General features: G+C 55.0%; 1 protein-coding gene across 5 annotated transcripts in view; it reads right to left on the reverse strand.

The window, feature by feature from the left end:
- Nucleotides 1–16,660, reverse strand: part of DPP6 (dipeptidyl peptidase like 6) — an 846,041-nt gene that overhangs the window by 67,173 nt on the left and 762,208 nt on the right. For all 5 annotated transcript variants that reach the window (XM_032483043.1, XM_032483045.1, XM_032483041.1 and 2 more), the window contains exons 11-12: nt 1,919–2,042; nt 353–391 (exon numbers count right to left, since the gene is read on the reverse strand). In XM_032483043.1, the coding sequence (XP_032338934.1) occupies nt 353–391; nt 1,919–2,042 (163 nt within the window). The remainder of the gene's footprint in view (nt 1–352; nt 392–1,918; nt 2,043–16,660) is intronic.

Below are 16,660 nucleotides of genomic sequence, written 5' to 3' on the forward strand. Positions count from 1 at the left end.
AGAAACGTCTGCCACTTCATCTTTCTATAAGTAGGTTAAATCCAGACGACTTCTTTGGACTCACCCCTTCAATTCGCCAAAAGGATCTCGCCAACCTGAAGCACTGAGATCTTAAAAAACATCACATGTTCCCAAGAGCAGGGATTTTCAAGCCCCACTTGGCAGAGGCCTGGGCTCCTCCAGGGGCCACGAGGTGTGGGCGAGGTGGGGCTGAGCGGCCACGCCACCTGCCACAGCCGCGCCTGGTGTGCATCTACTTGGGGGTGCTGTCGCATGGGACATGTTGTGAACACCAGGAGGCCTGGTGGCTGATGCAGGCGGAGAATGTGGGAGTCGCGCAGAGAACAGTTACCTGTCTGTGGAGCCAGGCCTCGCTTTCATCCTCGTGTTTCTGAAATGAAAGAAGAGCGTTAGAGAAAGGATTTTCCCCCACGTATTGTGTCTGTGACGAGCAGCGGGGAAGATCTGATTTCCTGCACGGCGGCTGCAGCGGCACAGACGTGCCCGGCCGCTCGGGGAGGGGCCGACCTACTCGGAGCTGAACCCATGTGTCCCTGAACTAGAAAAATGTGACTCTCCCGGCAATGAGGACAAGCCCATGGTGGGAGAGAACCCTCTGGAAGGTGGTGTCCATCGGCCACTAGATGGTCACCGCTGACCAGGCCCTCGCCCATTTAAAGGCAAACCTCAGGTGCCGCATTGTTCTAGGGAATCGTGTGTGTGTGTGTGTGTGTGTGTGTGTGAAATTCTAGTTCACAGCTCTGGTGGACCAAGACGTTAAAAGGACTTAAAACGTGTGTGAAAAGCAACCCTCAGGGAAGTGTGGGAAGACACACAGTGAAGATCAAACCAGACCACAGAGAGCACCTACTCGGCCACACGACATCCCCCCGCGGCGCCGTGGCCCTGCTCGTGGCGCGGGTCTGTTCTCTTCTCCACGGACTACACACAAGACGGGTGTCACTGCTCACGCTCACAAGACCAGGGCACAGACGTGAGGAGACGTGGGTCCCGAGCAACCCCCGGCTGCCTGGCTGAGCGCCCACTCCTTCCTTCCCTCCCCTCAAGCAAGCCCGGCAGAATAGCCTGGAACCTGCTCTCAGCCGTACGGGAAGATGAAGTACCTCCCTGGCTCGCGTGAGGACACGGGCCGCGGTGACAGCGCGCTGGCCTCGACTCACCTCTCCCAGCCACAGCACGGCTGCTTTGTAAGCCTTTTTCCTACTCAGATGAGAAACTAAAAACTTGGGGACAGAATAGGGCTTCAGAAAGATCGGCCTGAGTTTTTCCACTGATTTGAGTTGATATTTCTTTACCCAACACGAGGGGACCTGCCCTTGGGGCTCGGGGTGTGGAAGACGCAGCCCCTGGCCGAGGCGCAGCCCGCTGCGGGGCCGAGGCTGCGGTGGGTCACTCCCTTGCTTCTCAGGGTCGCCAGGCCTCTCTTCAGATTCTCATTCTCCCTTCTCGCCCTTTCCTTCACCTCCTCTGACTGCCCCGTAAGTCAGCCTGCGGCCCTGGGGACATGCCGGCCACACCGGTGCCTGTCAGACACGGTGCCGACCGCCCCGGCAGAGCCGCTGGAACGGGCAGGCCAGGCTGCAGTGCCGGGTCCGGGGCCTCAGGCCAGTCCTTTCCCCTCTCCAAGTGTCAGCTAGAAAGTGAGGAGAGGCTCCTGTGTGACACAGCAGCGAGGAGAAAGGGAAGTGACACACCCGTGGGGGGGGGGGGCGAGTGCAGGAGCCCTGAGTCTGAGTCTGCGGCAGTTCCCAACTCACCCACAAGGTGGCACCAAAACAGAGACCTGGAGGCAGGCTGGGCCTGGACCAGCCAGGAGGGGAGTGTGTGTGAGCGTGCGCGTGTGCAGCTCAAAGACGACCTTGGTGCCCGCGGGTGCTCCTGCCACCCCTCCCCGTACCTTGGTGCAGACGCCCGTGGTGGCGTCGCAGAGGGTGAGGATGGACACGTTCTGCGCCCGGCTCAGCCAGTTCACGGCGACCTTGGTGCTGGTGGCCCACTTCACCATGGTGATGTAGTACTCCCTGAAAGCACGAAACGCACAGTGAGCAGGGACGCGGGACCCACGGGGACCAGGAGAGCCCAGCCCAGGACGCTGGGGCCAACGCTGGTGCCTGGTGGGGGGGTCTTGAAACAGGGTTCTCAGAAAAGTGCGCTGGGGGTGAAGTCCACGAGCAGCCCGGCCGTAGCCTGTGGGCAGGTGCGCCTGGCCAGCACCTGGCCTGTGCTCGGATGAGCCGGCGAGGGGGCGGCTCTCTTGGAGCTGCCCCAGAAGCTGTGGGCAGGTGTGCCCGGCCAACACCCAGCCATCCTGCCTGCCCCCGCGTGGTGCCCTCGGCTTTTGTCCATCATGCTGGGCCACGCTGGCTGCTGACATGGCTCTCATGCCACAGTCCAGGCAGACGCACAACCCCACATTACTGGAAGCAGCGAGGAGGTCTCACGCAGAGCCAGAGCCAGGACGGGCTTGGATGAAGGGCGCGCAGAGCGGGTTAGACGCTGTGACCACCCCCACCCCGCCCTGGGTCAAGCTGAGGAAGCCCCTGTGCTCCTTCTCGTTTCTGTCAAGTCAAGAACCCAGGGACGATCTCGAGCAAGTGAGGAAGCCTGGTTCATGGCTCTGGGCGTCCGGTGGACTTGGTCTGGCAGCCTGGATGTCACACACCTGCTGTTACCCAAACCTGAAAATCCAGCAGTGTTCTGTGCCACCCTATACGCAGCCGCGGGAGCACTGGGGCTTCTGGTGACTAATTCAACCACCCGGAGCCCTCCAAAAATGGGATTTTTAGGGGGAAAACGTACATTTAAGAGGAAGAAGGAAATGTCAAGGAAATAACTGTGCAAAAATCACACCCTCAGGGGACCCCCAAGGCCGTTCCAGAGGCCCGGGGATGCGGGCCCCGCCGCCCGCCCGCCCGCCGTCTGTGATGAGATCCAGCCTTCAGAGCGGTGACCTCGGGGCCTGACAAGAGCCCCTGCCGCCGCTGGGCAGCCCCGCAGGCTGGAAAGAGACCCAGGACATGCAGTAACCACCGTCAGCCAAGAGGCCTAAGTAACAAGGTGCTCTGAGCCCCACTAACCAGGAGAGGAAATCAGTGTCCCCATTTCTCAAACCTACTTGTTACTCAAAGTTCTTGTTAATTTCACCTGACGTCAAGGGCACGCGGTACACACGGTGGGAAGGCCTCTGACCCCAGCCGTCAGCTCCGCGTGGCAGGGACAGCAGCCCTGGAACCTGGTGTCACAGCCTCTGCAAATTCACTGAGGACACAGGTGGCGGGTCCCGAGCGCGATCCAGCTTTAATGCTTCTCAGCCTTCTCGGTTTCTGTGATTTTCTGAAACGCAGCTGTTTCTGTTCATACTGTCTGCTCCGCAGGCGCACAGGCTCCAGGGCACTGGGCTGGCGTGTTTCCAGCCCGTTTCCCACCTCGTCCTCTTGTGGAGGCAGCTCTGAGGGGTGACTTTTAGCGGCTTCTCTGTGGCTCCCGCTTTGCCACCGTTTCCCCGCCTGGAGGCTTGGAGCCATGCTGACAACCACGGGTATGACCAGCCGCCTGAGGTTTGCAGTCATGAGACACGTATGTAGCTTTGCTTCTTAAAAATAACTCAGGTCTGGGCCCAGCCCGTGCTGCACATGTAACACTTCTTATTTTCAATTATGTCATAAGTTGTGTCTGGTCCCTGCTGGACGGACATTGAAGGGTCTGGGGGATGGACCTGAGCTTATCCCGTTTTGGACGGGGGCCTGTTGGAGGCAGACGTCCCTGTCCAGGGGTGTGGGAGGTCACAGCGACACGTTGCATTTAACATATTTCCACCTGGATGAAACCGAGGAGGTCAGAGTCACACCTCCTAGGACGAGTGTCCTCTCCTCGGCCCCCACGCTGCCCGGGGGGCCTATCTCCGTTCGCTGGACACACTCCTTTGTTCTCTGCCTCCTGGTTTTCATGGTGCTCTTTTGCACAATCTTCATTTGGGCCAAATATGAAGGAAAAGTTACCCTGACACTTCTTAAGGCCACTTTGTTCAGTGCCGTTGGGGCTGTTGCTGGGGGCGCGAGCAGCGGGGGTTCGCGGCGGGAGGGAGACAACACAGGAAAACGGGAGCTACCAGCCGCGGAGCGGGGCGGGGTCTGGGCGGAGGATTCCCGCCAGGGAGCACGAGGGAGGCGGGGTTCTGGTTAACCTGACCGAACGGGGTTCTTGCTGCAGGCGGCCTGGTGACCGGACGTCACCTGGGGGGGGGGCGGGGGGGTGCTAAGAAAGGTGGCCAGACACAGGGGGATCCTGGCTACGACCGGGGGATGCAAACACACGGGTGTGGGGATGTCGAGGCCGGACGGGGGTAGGATTCAGAGGAGCCGGACACTGTTCTCAACGCTTCCACGTCCTAATCTGGTGGAAGAAGCATTGTAACTGGAAACAGAAGAGCGCAAACCTCCTCTCTCTGGTAATTAGCACGCAGTGACGCAGGGGGAGCATCCCCGCGCTGTGCGTGCGCAAGGCGGGGGCGGCGGGGTAAGGGCGCTCCGGGGCCGACTGGCAAGTTTGTCGCTCGCGTCGGAGTCATTGGCAGGAGGCACGGAGGCGCCGGGCAAGCCGCCTCGTGGCGCCGGGGCAGCCGGGCCGTGACTGCAAGGTTTGCTGCAGGAGGGTGGCCACGTGTCCAGGCAGAGCGGGTGCTACAGTCTCTTTTAACTTTCCAAATTTGTGATATGAGACATGTTTTACAAAGGGAAAGAAACAATCGTACTGCAAATTAGGACGGTGAAGGGTGGGCCCACTTTGCCTAGTACCCAGGGACCCGGCCTGGGCTGGGCAGGTCACCTGCAGGAGGAGCAGGGCACGGCTCCCGCGGGGGCTGGGGAGATTTGGTCCTGCAGCTAATTTATCTAGAACCTGCACCCTCAGTTCCTTCAGCTGTTTTTTTCCCCCCAAAAATCTGATGGAGTCTTTAGAGATTTTATGGTGATGAAATATAACAAGAAGTATTTTTAAAGCCCTTGAAACAATCAAAATCATTAAGGACTCTGTAAAGATACTGTAACAACCTCTCGGAGGCAAGTGTGCCTCCTCACCTCGGGCAGTGGCCCCGCCGTCCCACCGCGTCACTGTGCCACGCGGCTCGGGGACCTTTCACCTGAGTCACTCTCAGAACGTCACAGTCACCCAGGTCTCACCATCCGGGGAGTAACATCTCGTTTCGAATCAATGTTTCCTATCCCACGACTTGCATCAATGTCTAGACTTGGTTCCAAATTAGTTTTGCTTATTTTAAAAATCAGGTCAGCTCGCAGGGAGGAAGGGTTCCCGCCGGGCAGCTGACCTTGAAGGCGCACCAGCAGCAGACCGGTGAGGCCACCACCCCAAGGTGACCCTTTGGGCAGAATGACGTCCTTTGTGTCAGGTTTTGTAGTCACCCCGCACGTTACTGGAAAGGAAAATAAAACGTGTACCCACGTAGCGACGCTGTCCCTAAGCAGAAGGCCTTGCCGAGAACGCGAACCGCTCCCCTGGCACCTGCGAGATCGCCCACTTTTCTTACTTCGTGGCTGTTAGACCAGTGGTTCAACGCGGGACAGTGGCGTAGACTCTGGTTGTCAGGCCGGCATCAAGGGCCCGGCCAGGCCTGTGTCCGGTTGCTGCTGACCATTTGGGGGGGTCTGTTTGGCTGTCCCACAGGACACAAACACGTGGACAGTGAGTGTGGACTCCAGGAGACCGTGGAGGTCCAGCACACGGCCAGGCTGCTCAGCAGACCGGAGGCAGCCTTTCCCTTGCCTGTCTCTGTGGCCATGTGCCTACAAATACACACACGAGGGGAAGAGTCACTGTCTCACTAAAACAGGACGTTGAGTCTCTGGCTGTCACACGGATGGAGGCAGGGAGAAATCCGGCTGCCTGAGTCTCTGTCACCGTGTGAACCAGCCAGCGGGGAGTACAAGGAGACAACTTCCTCCCTGCTTTGTCTTATCCTCAGGCACTAGGCCCGCAGGGCCGAGATCTGGGGACCCAAACCTCTACCACCTCGGTGTTACAGAGATCACAATTTTTCATGGACACCCAAGGACTTAGAATGTCAAAAAATATTCTAAAGAAGGCAGAGGAAAAGCTCAACTCAGCCCAGCAGAGCCACCCAGATGGATTCGGGTTAGAGCACGCCTCCCCGAATTCACCCGAGCAGGGGTCCCCATCACCCGAGCAGGGGACCCCCATCACCTGAGCAGGGGTCCCCATCACCCAGAGCAGGGGTCCTCATCACCCGAGCAGGGGTCCCCATCACCCGAGCAGGGGCCCCCATCACCCGAAAGCCCAGGGAAAGGCATCCAACGTGACCCTCGCGTCCTGTCCGCTGCCAGGTATCCGGTGTGGGGGGAGCCCTCCTTCCTGGGGTAGAGAATTAGGAAGGTCAGGAGAACCACACATACTGAAAACACAGAAGGAGGATGTTAACTGTAGAAATACGGGGTGAGATGAAAGAAGTGGACGAGGGGCCTGTAAGGAACTGAAATGGACAATTAGAGAAACTGGATTCAGAGGAATCAAGGAAATTCTGGGAAGCTTCCCCGGACAGCGGAGGCAGGGGTCACCGAGAGAGACGGAGGAGGGTGGACGGTCCTCTGCGCTGGGGATGCAGGTGCTTCTCACGGAGGAACCGGAGTGATGGGGAGAGAAGCAATCATCAAAGACACAGGAGAGACGGGGATACGCAGATTAAAGCGTTTTCCACATTCCAGGAAAATTAGTAAAACACCTAAAAATGCTCTGAGAGAAACTTAGAGATCTACCAAAAAGAAATGCCACAGCCACCCAGGAATAAGGAAACAAGTTTTGAGAAAGGGTAACAATTTAGGCTGATATCAAGTTTCCCCACTGTTCTAGGTCTAATGATATTTAATCCTTCAATGTGTTTTTAACAACCAATATGTTCTTATTTAAAGCAGATCTTCCACTTGAACGTACCCTGCACTAAAGGCAATTCAAAATTAAAGGCTCAAACTTAAAAGCTTAACATGCAAGAAGATGGTCTCGAAAGCCAGCTCACCCACGGCTGGTCCCAAACTACCATCAATTTGATAACAGATTTGAATGCAAATGTCAACAGTAATGATTAAGGGATAAAAATAATAAAATAAAAGAAACATTGGGTGAATATTTCATAGAATTGTAAACACGTAGTAAATCTTTTAAGGAAGATTAAAAACAAAGGAAGCACACGTCACAGGTGACGAAACAGAGACTACAGCTAAGCTGCAGGAACGCGAACGCGCCAGAGTCCTGGGGCGGGAGACTAAACAGGAGAAACTTCCAGACAGCAGTCAGCTTGCGGAGACTCGAACTGATTAGATTTAAGCTTCATGAGGGCAGGACCACACCACCCTATTTCCTTCTACTCCTGTAGTATTTTACATAGTGCTCCACACGTGGTGAATACTTAGTATTTCTTTAAGGAAAGAATTTAATTCTAACAGAAAGACCAAAGCGTTTTTTTTCTGAGATGGGGGGTGGGCGGCTAACAAAACAATTCTAAAGTTCACATATAAGAAGAAAAGGATAAACATGGCCAAGATGGTCTTAAAAGGGAAGATGGAGAGAGTGGATTTATACCAGGAGTTGTTAGTGAAATCATGTATTGTGTAGCTGCAGACTTTTTGCTGCATCACAGTCAGGAGGTCTACAAGTAATGTATAGCCTCAAATCGCAATGGTTTACATCAGAACAGAATAGTTTATAGAAGAATTTAATATTTAATACCAGTGTTATCCCAAATCAGTGGGGGAAGGAAGACTTAACACAACAAATAGTGCTGAGGAAAATGACTTAAGTATTAAAAAAAACAATCAAGCCAACAAAGAACATGTATGCTTCTCCAAAACAAAAATCTCAAAGGAAAACCTATCAAAATGCTCATAATAGTTACCTCAGGGCAGAGGAATGGCAAGGGATTATTTCTACAATGCAGAGATGAACTTGTTAAATAAGAAAAAGGTTATTAAGGATACATTGGGAGTTTCCAATTTAAGTTGGTGGGTTTATCGCATTTATTTATTTATGTCTTCTCCCTCCAGAAATGTAATTTGGATGATAATGAAGGAATAAAATAAATATATACCCACACTTGTAAAGATGGCAGGAAAGGTTTCGCCACATTTCCAGAAGACAGGAAGTAGACAGAAGAGTAATGAGGGTGAGTCTAGCTGAAAAAGCAGTGGCCGAAAATACTGACAGAATTATCCCCCAGAGAGGAATCCTGGGGACTTGGTGGTCTAGGTGCAATACAGTACAGGACTGAGAAATGTGGCTGGACAGCACTGTCATCTGAGAGTCTCCAGATGAGACAGATGAGGAATGAAAAAAACAAAGAAGCCCCACCCACATTTAGATATGTCATTTCATTCAAAAATCTTTCAGGAGGGAAAAAGCACATGACCCACAGAGGAATGAGTGTCAGATTAACATCAGACTTATCATCAGCAACACTGAATGCTAGATGAAACTGTACCCCCAAATTGGAGGGACAATGCTTTTCAATAACCATTCTGCATACAGATAACATTTTCAGAGAGTGTGAGAAAAAAGAGATATTTTTAAACATTCAAGAACTCAAGAAAGTTTACTTCCCACAGTTCTTTCCTAGGAAAGCATCTGCAGGATATACTTCAGACAAAAGTGGAAGTAAAGCAAGAAAGAAGATGACATGGATCTAAGAAACAGTGGCTCCAACCTGGGAGAGGAGTGAGGGGACATCCCAGGATGGCATCAGTGCAGATGTTATACAGAACAACCAGTCCCAACTGGAGTGGGGCAGGGGAGTCTACTTGGAGAGACGGATCTGGGGGAAAAGGCAATGAAAAGAATACTTGATAGAGTTTGGGGAAAAAATGTGAAAGTATGATAAAAATCAAATGGTTCAAGTAAAAACTAAAAACAATTAAAAACTCCAGGAAAAACAAAAGGCTGAACCAAAAGAGACAGAGTCACAGGTTACTGCTTAGCTCTACCATGAAAGACAATTACTTATATTAAAGTCAATGCTAGCTGTTGATTCTAGTCTTTTAGAATCAACCTATAGATAAATAAGGAAAATTAAGTTACAGTTTCAGGACAGAATCCAAATGCCATCAACCTCAATGATATAAAAATGGAAGAAAAAAAAAAAGATGACAGAGTTTCCAGGTGGTGGGACAGAGAAGGAACCTGTCAGAAAGGGCAGGACTTCTAGGTCCATCTTACAAACTGGGGAGTTACAAATTCTTGTCTGCAGTTAATGTGCTGTGAGACAAACTTGCAAGAGTATTATTTAAGTTTATAAAGGTAACTAATGGAGGGAATAAAATGCATATATGGAGAAGCTGGGAGGGGTGTTGAGGTAAATGTGACAATTTCTTGTCTATCATAAGAAAAAGACAAAGAAAAGAACGCATACATTAATTTAAAAACAGTGAAACAAGCAGGTCACTTAGCAATATGATGGTTGCAACCAAGATAAAGAGTGAAAACAGTTAAACACCATCTCTGTCCTGGGATGGGGGTGGGGGGTAAGGAAGGAATTGCTGCTTTTCCTGTAACCCCTGTTGTGTGATTTTACTTTTAAGCATTAATATGTAGTACATTGATAAAAAGAAAATACAAAGTTACAAGTAAATAAAAACTGACAAACAATAAATGAACGGAGCTGCGGACAAGGCGGAGCCCAGGCGGGCGCCTGCGGGGCTGCAGGGGAGGCGTCTGCCCTCCGGACGCTGCAGGGACAGGGCCGCTCTGGGTGCTCCTGGCCGGGCTGAGCTCACAAGAACGAGACATTTTTCTCAAGCTCCTCAAGAAGTGTATTGACATGACGAGACAAGGGGCAGGAGAGGGTAGATGGGCAACAGCACACAACGACTTAACCCCCACCCAGTAATTTGATGAGTCAACGAAAACCACATCTATGTAAAGGTGGTGAGACCAGGCTGGATGGGCGGCCAGGGGATACGCGGTCTGAGCTGGGGGAGAAGATGCTGTGAGTGCGATGCTTTGGCAGTAAACTAGTCTTGCTCTTTTTTGTCCAGGGACATGGTCACGAGGGGAGTGTGGCCAGAGCCGGGGCCTGCCGTCGGTGTTGCCCAAGGTGGCTCCCCCGACACACCTGGGACAGGCGAGGGCTTCACACATATTCTCAACAGTGATCAAGCTCTGAGCTGCTTTGGGGACCTTGAGGTGTTGACTCCAGCCTGGAAGAAGCAGGGACAGAGATGGGGGAGGGGGAGCCGTCTCCGCGGGCCCTGGGCACCGCCTGGGTACGTCTAGGAACAGGGCATCCCCGGTTGTCACCGCACTTGGTGGGGTGGGGCCTGTCCCAAGAGAAAGGATCAGAGCAGAAACCACATTTCTGAAAAATCCCCCAAAGCGCACATGGTGGGGAAACGGTCTCTGCACCCAACCGGTGGCCCATGGGTGGGGTCCCCAGACCAGCAGCCCCGGGAAGTGCTGGACATCCTAGCTCTCGGGCCTCACCCCAGACCCACTGAACGGTTTAACAAGGGCCCAGGCGAGGCCACTGCTGCCCTGGTTTGAGGACCACCAAGCAAGGTGGTGCCTGGTGAGCAGCCCACGGCGCTCCACGTGGCCGTGCATCTCTCCCCACCCCTGCCCTCGCGCGACGCTCTGAGTGACTAGCGTGCTGGTAGGCAGATTCAGTGCTTTAGAATAAAGAGAAACGTGGTCGCAGGTAAAGGAAAGGAGAAAATGGGGTCTGAAGCAGAATAATTTAAGACGAGGTGGAGCCGGGCTTTGAAAGACACAAGGGCTGATCCGACGTTGAGATGAAGGGAGACACAGAAGCATTCTGATGGTCACAGAAAATAAAGCATCTATTTTGAGAATCGTAGAAGCTGCACTTTAAAAAAGAACACGCTGCCAAACCATCAACAGGAAGCCAAGATTTCCGGAAGAAGTGCCACCAGTTTTCTATTACAAAGCCCTTCACCTGCCCATCGGTGCATGTGCTCGCCCGAAGAGCGCGTAGCCGGGGCTCAGCGTGCAGCAGACATGGGTCCAGGTGCCGGCGACGCAGAGGCCCGAAGCCTCGCCTCAGGGGAGCTCACAGTGTGTGGGGGGGGCCAGACACGGGAACCACGAACCTCGGCCCCGGGTGAGGACCACCCGCACAGGAAGGGGGGGCACGCAGGGAACAGCCCTTGTTGAAAAGCACGGCTTGGCTGAGAAAATACTACGACCATCTTGCAAATCTGCAGCCAAACGTGCCTTCAAATCAAAATACAGTGACTCCTCCTGCTGAGCAGTATATGAATTTTTTATTAGTCCATTTGTTTGCCATAAAATATGAATAGAGCACGGTCTCTCTCACAGGGATTAATGCGCCATGTCACTTCCTGGTTCTCCGAGTTCCGGCCGAGGTTCTGCAGCCGTGTGGCAGCAGAGGGCCAGGGAACGCAAGGCCTGCCTCGCTGGCGAAACAGAGCCCGTGATCGACGCGCGTCTCCCAGGGATGTTGACTCCCTGGTTTAAGCTGGAGCCAAAAAATACTTTGAGGAACAAATTTTTTTAAAAACCTTATGTGCTTTAGTAGAAGGCATCGTTGAGCGGATTGAAATGACACCAAGCGCCAAGCGCTGCGTGCGACGACGCGTCCAGTTCCCCGTCCTGAGATGCCCCGAAGCAGCCACATAACTGCACCAGAGTATCTGCAGGCGGCTGCACTTTGCGAAAGACAAGAGTGATGCCTCTGTGAGACAAACCGCTGTTAGCTGTGGCTCCGTCATGCCACTTGCAGTGCAGGAGCGGACCCCGCTGCCTCTCCCTCCCGGCTGGGGGGCTGCCCACAATGGTGGGGCGGCGTCACCTCGGGGACCTCCTCGTTCAACAGTCTACACGCTTTGAACAGTAAGGGATCAGGACGGGTGGGGGCAAATCTCACGCCACCCCTTCTCTAGCCCTGCACTGTCACGCACCCAGCACCCATCCATCCCTCTGTCCATCAGTCTGTCCATCTGTCCCTCCGTCCCTCATCCATCCTCCACCCACACACCTGACCTGTCCACTCATAATATAAACCCAGCCACCCTGGCACTGCGCCCCTGGTGCTGCGTGAGGACCCGCTGGGTGTCTCCCATGTGCCTCTGTGCCCCCCTATCTTTTCCAGCCCCTGTGCTGGGGGAGGGTGGGCTCACCTGGACAGAGGGCATCGGGGGCTCTGGTTGTTGCCCCCTGGAAGCACCAGGAGGAGAAGGCGAAAGGGCGGGTGGGTATCCATTTCCATGTACCCCCACAGCCCTGCTGCTGACTCAGGTTCCAGCCCTGCTGGTGACCTGCTCCACGTGGCTCTCTGTCCCCCGGCTCTGGTGCGGCTCCTCCCCTTGCCCCTTCAGGCCTGGGACGGTGACAGGGACCCAGCGTCACCAGCCTGGTGGGCTTCCTCCCCACCGTTCTGAGCGGAGCTTTGTCTAAACACCATTGGCATCACTCTGTCATCTACGAGGACACAGACAGAACACAGAGGGGCCACGAGAGCCCCTGCCCACAGCTGCCCTTTCCCCAGACCCTGAGGGTGAGGCCACCACAGAGGCTCCCAGACAGGGTAGCGCTCGGAGCCCTGATGGACCCCGAGCCGGGAAGGCCCTGAGACGCCCACAGACCCGGCTCCTGCCTCAGGCAGGGGGGGAGTCTGAAGGGCGCCTCTGGGCTCGGGGAGGGCAGAGCAGCACCCAGCCCTCTGCAGGGCCAGGCTGCCCCTGCCCGGCACCGTGTCCACTTCCTCATGGGCCTGAGCAGGGCCGCATGCTGTGCTGACAGACAGGTCCCCATCATCTTGGCCGCACCGAGCTCTGCCAGACCTGGAGGCACGGCCCTGGCAAGACCCGCTCTGGTCCTTTCTCCCGCGGGCACGCCCCGCCCAGCAGCCTGAGTTTCCGGCCCTGGTTCCGCCCCCCAGCCCCTGGCGCCCCCACCCTCGCCCCGTCCTGGTGGTGGGACAGGCACCTTATCCTAAACCTCTGCTGTCCCCTCCTCCAAATCCCCCTCGAGTTATGCTGTGTCACAGCCGACCAAGGGCCCTCGCTCGCCCACCGCCCTCTCTTGACCAGGCGAGTCAGGCCACCCCTCCCTGCAGGCCCCTGACCGCTGCGGGCCCAGCTTCTCCCGGAACCAGCTGACCACGGGGCCACCCCGCCGGCCCGGCCTCCCTCCGCAGACCCCGCCCACCCCGTGAACCTCCTTTGCCCCGTTTCTGGGCGACTGTGAGATGGATTTCTGAGGCAGTGTGTCCTGCCCGTGCGATCATCTTTCTTTCAAGGTAAAGTCTCTCCCTATCAAAGTCTAGGTGTTTTTCTCCTGACATAATCACCCTTCAGTGTGTGGGCTCTCCCAGGGAAAAGGCCGTCAGTCCTGAGGAGTAACCCCAATGGGCAATACTTAGGGCAGCACGTGGGCTTTGTCCCTCCAAGGACATCCCGGGGACGGCCGCCTTCTGTGTGTGAGGGCCCCTACGGGCAGCCTCACAGGCCGGAGAGCGTTTGTAACTCAGCTCAAAAGACGCAGGAACGTAGCTTCCTCTGACGTGTAGTCACACCCCAGGGACAGGGGAGAAGAGACTTGTGCGAACGCCGGCGGGAAGGACGGGAAGAGCTCGGTCCTCAGGAACCCCACCTGCCGAGGGTGTAGGACACGGCTGTCCGTCCCCTCAGCAGTGCCTCTGGGGAGGGGGCCCGGCTCAGAGCAGGCTCTCAGATACTGGCCCCGATGATGAGAAGCAGGTGCACAGGGCGGGTGGTGGGAAAGGGTCTGCCTATAGAGACCTCGAGAGCTCGGCACTTTGAGCCGACAGCACAGAAGCGAACGGGACACCAGACTCGGACACCTGGATGCCAGGCCTGGCGCGGAGTCAGTCAGCTGTGATTCTGAACAAGTCACCTGCCTCCCGTACGTTGTGGAGGAAATGCAGGGGAGACAGGTAAGAGGAATTTTCGGAGCACTTCCAGCAACGGGGGCCCAGGAGACAGGAGGCCCTTAGGTGGGGGGAGGCTGAGCTGCCCGCTGGTGGTACCTGGGACGCCCGCCCGCCAGCCTTAGTTGCACGCTGGACGGGTGTCACGTGAGGGCCGGTGGAGGCTGCCAAGTCCCGTTCTCCGGCAGACGCCGTCAGGTCCACGCTCCGGATTCGCCACCATCCATGAGGGAGATCTCTCACTAAGCCCTCTGCGTTTGCTGTCACCCGCTCACCCGGCCTGTGACGCGGCCGGGGAAGCCCTTGCCCGGTGTGTCGCTGACCTCTTCAAGTGTCAACACTGTTTTGCTGGCTGAAGGAGCTTGTGGACCAACAGAGGCGTCTTACTTATGGGGACAGGAAGGCAGAGTCCCGTTTTACTTTTCTGACGTCTCCTGGTCTGCACGTCTGCTGAACACTGATCACTGCTTGCAAATCGACTTACGGTGTCTTCAGAGCGATCCGGCTTCTATCCCAAACACGGACCATGGCAAAGTAAAACATGCGTTCTTCACCAGAAATTTATTTATCTGGACATCCAAGACTCAGATTTCCAAGCTTCTAAAGCACTGGACATTTTTTAAAATTGATTCTTGTGATCAATAGTGACATTGAGAACTCCCTCTCCAATGCATCAACAGAATAAAGACCTGTCACTGCTCCAGCCGGGAGCTTCTACACTCCTGCGCGCCCCGCGAAGAGCTTCTTGCCGCCTTGGGTAACAAAGAGCACAGCCTGGTCTGATATCGCAAACACAAGGGCTGTCGGGCTGGGCCAGTCCCCTCGAGCTGCTCCCTAAGATTACCTCATTTGAATATTTTGTTACCAGGTCATTACTTTAACACAGGAGGTAAAACAGAGCCAGGTCTAGCTCCGAGGGCATTCGAGGTGATTTATGCAATTCATACCCAGAACATTTCCAGGTAATTCAAATAAATTTGGAAGTCACATCCAGATAAAACAAGTACCTTCCCTACAGTCATTAACCTAAAGACAAAAGACTAGAAGTACGTCAGCAGGACGGCAGAGTCAGGGCCGGAGCTGCGGGCATGTTCTTTAATCCGAAAATGAGACAGACCGTCCCTCCCAGGTGAACCACAGCTGCCGAGAAGGGCTTTGCGCCTTGGTCCGCAGTTAGGAATCACCTGGGGAGCCTTAAAAAACACCCAAACCCAGGCCACACCCCCGAAGAAGGAAACCAGGAGGGAGAGATTTATTGAAATTGCCTTCTGGTGTATCGTTGTGCACCTGAAAGTTTAAGCACAGAGTGAAACGCGGTAGGCGTGACAACTCGTGGACAATGACATGAGCAGTGGGTTAGGAGTCAGGGTCTTGTGTTCAAGTCTTGGTTCCATCCCTAATTAAAAGTGCACGATGGGCAGGCCAGGTGGTGGTGGCAGTGATGGTGGCAGTGGTGGGATGGTGGTGGCAGACAGTGGAGGTGGTGGCAGTGACGGTGGAGGTGGTGGCAGTGGAGGTGACAGTGGCAGTGGAGGTGGTGGCGGTGGCAGTGGAGGTGGTGATGGTGAGACTTTGATGGGGGATGCTCAGGTCACTAGGACGGGGACCCTGTTTTTCTGTGATGTTTCCACCGCTCTGAATACCTCTGTCTTCCCCTTAATCCTGAATAAAACCCTGACTGGATTCAATATACCAGTCTCCCAGCGAGCCCATACTTTGTATAGACTGGGCAGAAAGAAGCTGGGTTTCCTCTCGGGCTCAGAAAGCAGGGGTGTCACGGGCAGTGCACGTGGAGGAGGAGCCTGGAGGCAGAGGGCCCCCGGGAATGAAAGCTTCCTGGGAATTTGCAGAAACCGAGTTGCTGCGCAGTTAGAAGCAGTGAGCCACACGGACACACGCGAGGTCCCCGCATATCGCAGAGCGGAGGAGAGGAGACAGATCTACCCGTGCACACGCTGCACACACCTTTATGTAACTGCATCTGCATCACAATGCCCTGTGTGTGAAGTAGGGACACACACACAACAGTATGTTTTACAAACACTGACGGGGAAAAGGTACTCAAATACATCTTAAATAGGTGCCTACTGATGGGGCGGGGGAGCTGGGGGATTAGGTTAAAAAAGAGCAAATGGACTGAGAACGCTCGTGCTGACCGGGAAGGATGGTGCGCAGGAGCCGGGCAGACCTGGGTCTCGGTACTGGCGAGTCACGTGAACTCACTGACATCAAATGAAGGAAAAGTGGCCTTTTTTGACTTTGGCCTCTGACAGGTCATGGAAGGGGCGGTGGGCGGCAAGAGCTGTCCCGGCCCAGGAGCGCTGGGGACGCAGCAGCACCAGCTTCCGTCCTCAGGCTCAGTAACCCCCTTGTGCCCCGATGCCACCAACAGTCAGGACGAGCGCCCGGGCCACGGCTGGGTGACATGTTAACCCGGTGTTTGGAGGAGAATAAAGACACATGCCCGTGCAGCATGACCCGTCCTCAGAAGGACCTTGCCGGGCACCTGCCACATCTTAACTCCCCTCCCAGCTCCACAGCTCCGCCAAGGCCCGCGGAAACCAGCACACAAGGGCGTTTCTTTTATCAGCACAGCCGGGCACTCCTCCCGTGCAGGCCTGGGTGACCATGGGGGTGGGCGTCTCACGTGGATTTTGTCTGGTGGGCCAGACCCCCCAGGGTTAAGGTTAGGGCCCT

The sequence above is a fragment of the Camelus ferus genome, chromosome 7 (genome assembly GCF_009834535.1).
Source record: "Camelus ferus isolate YT-003-E chromosome 7, BCGSAC_Cfer_1.0, whole genome shotgun sequence".
Taxonomy (NCBI): domain Eukaryota; kingdom Metazoa; phylum Chordata; class Mammalia; order Artiodactyla; family Camelidae; genus Camelus; species Camelus ferus.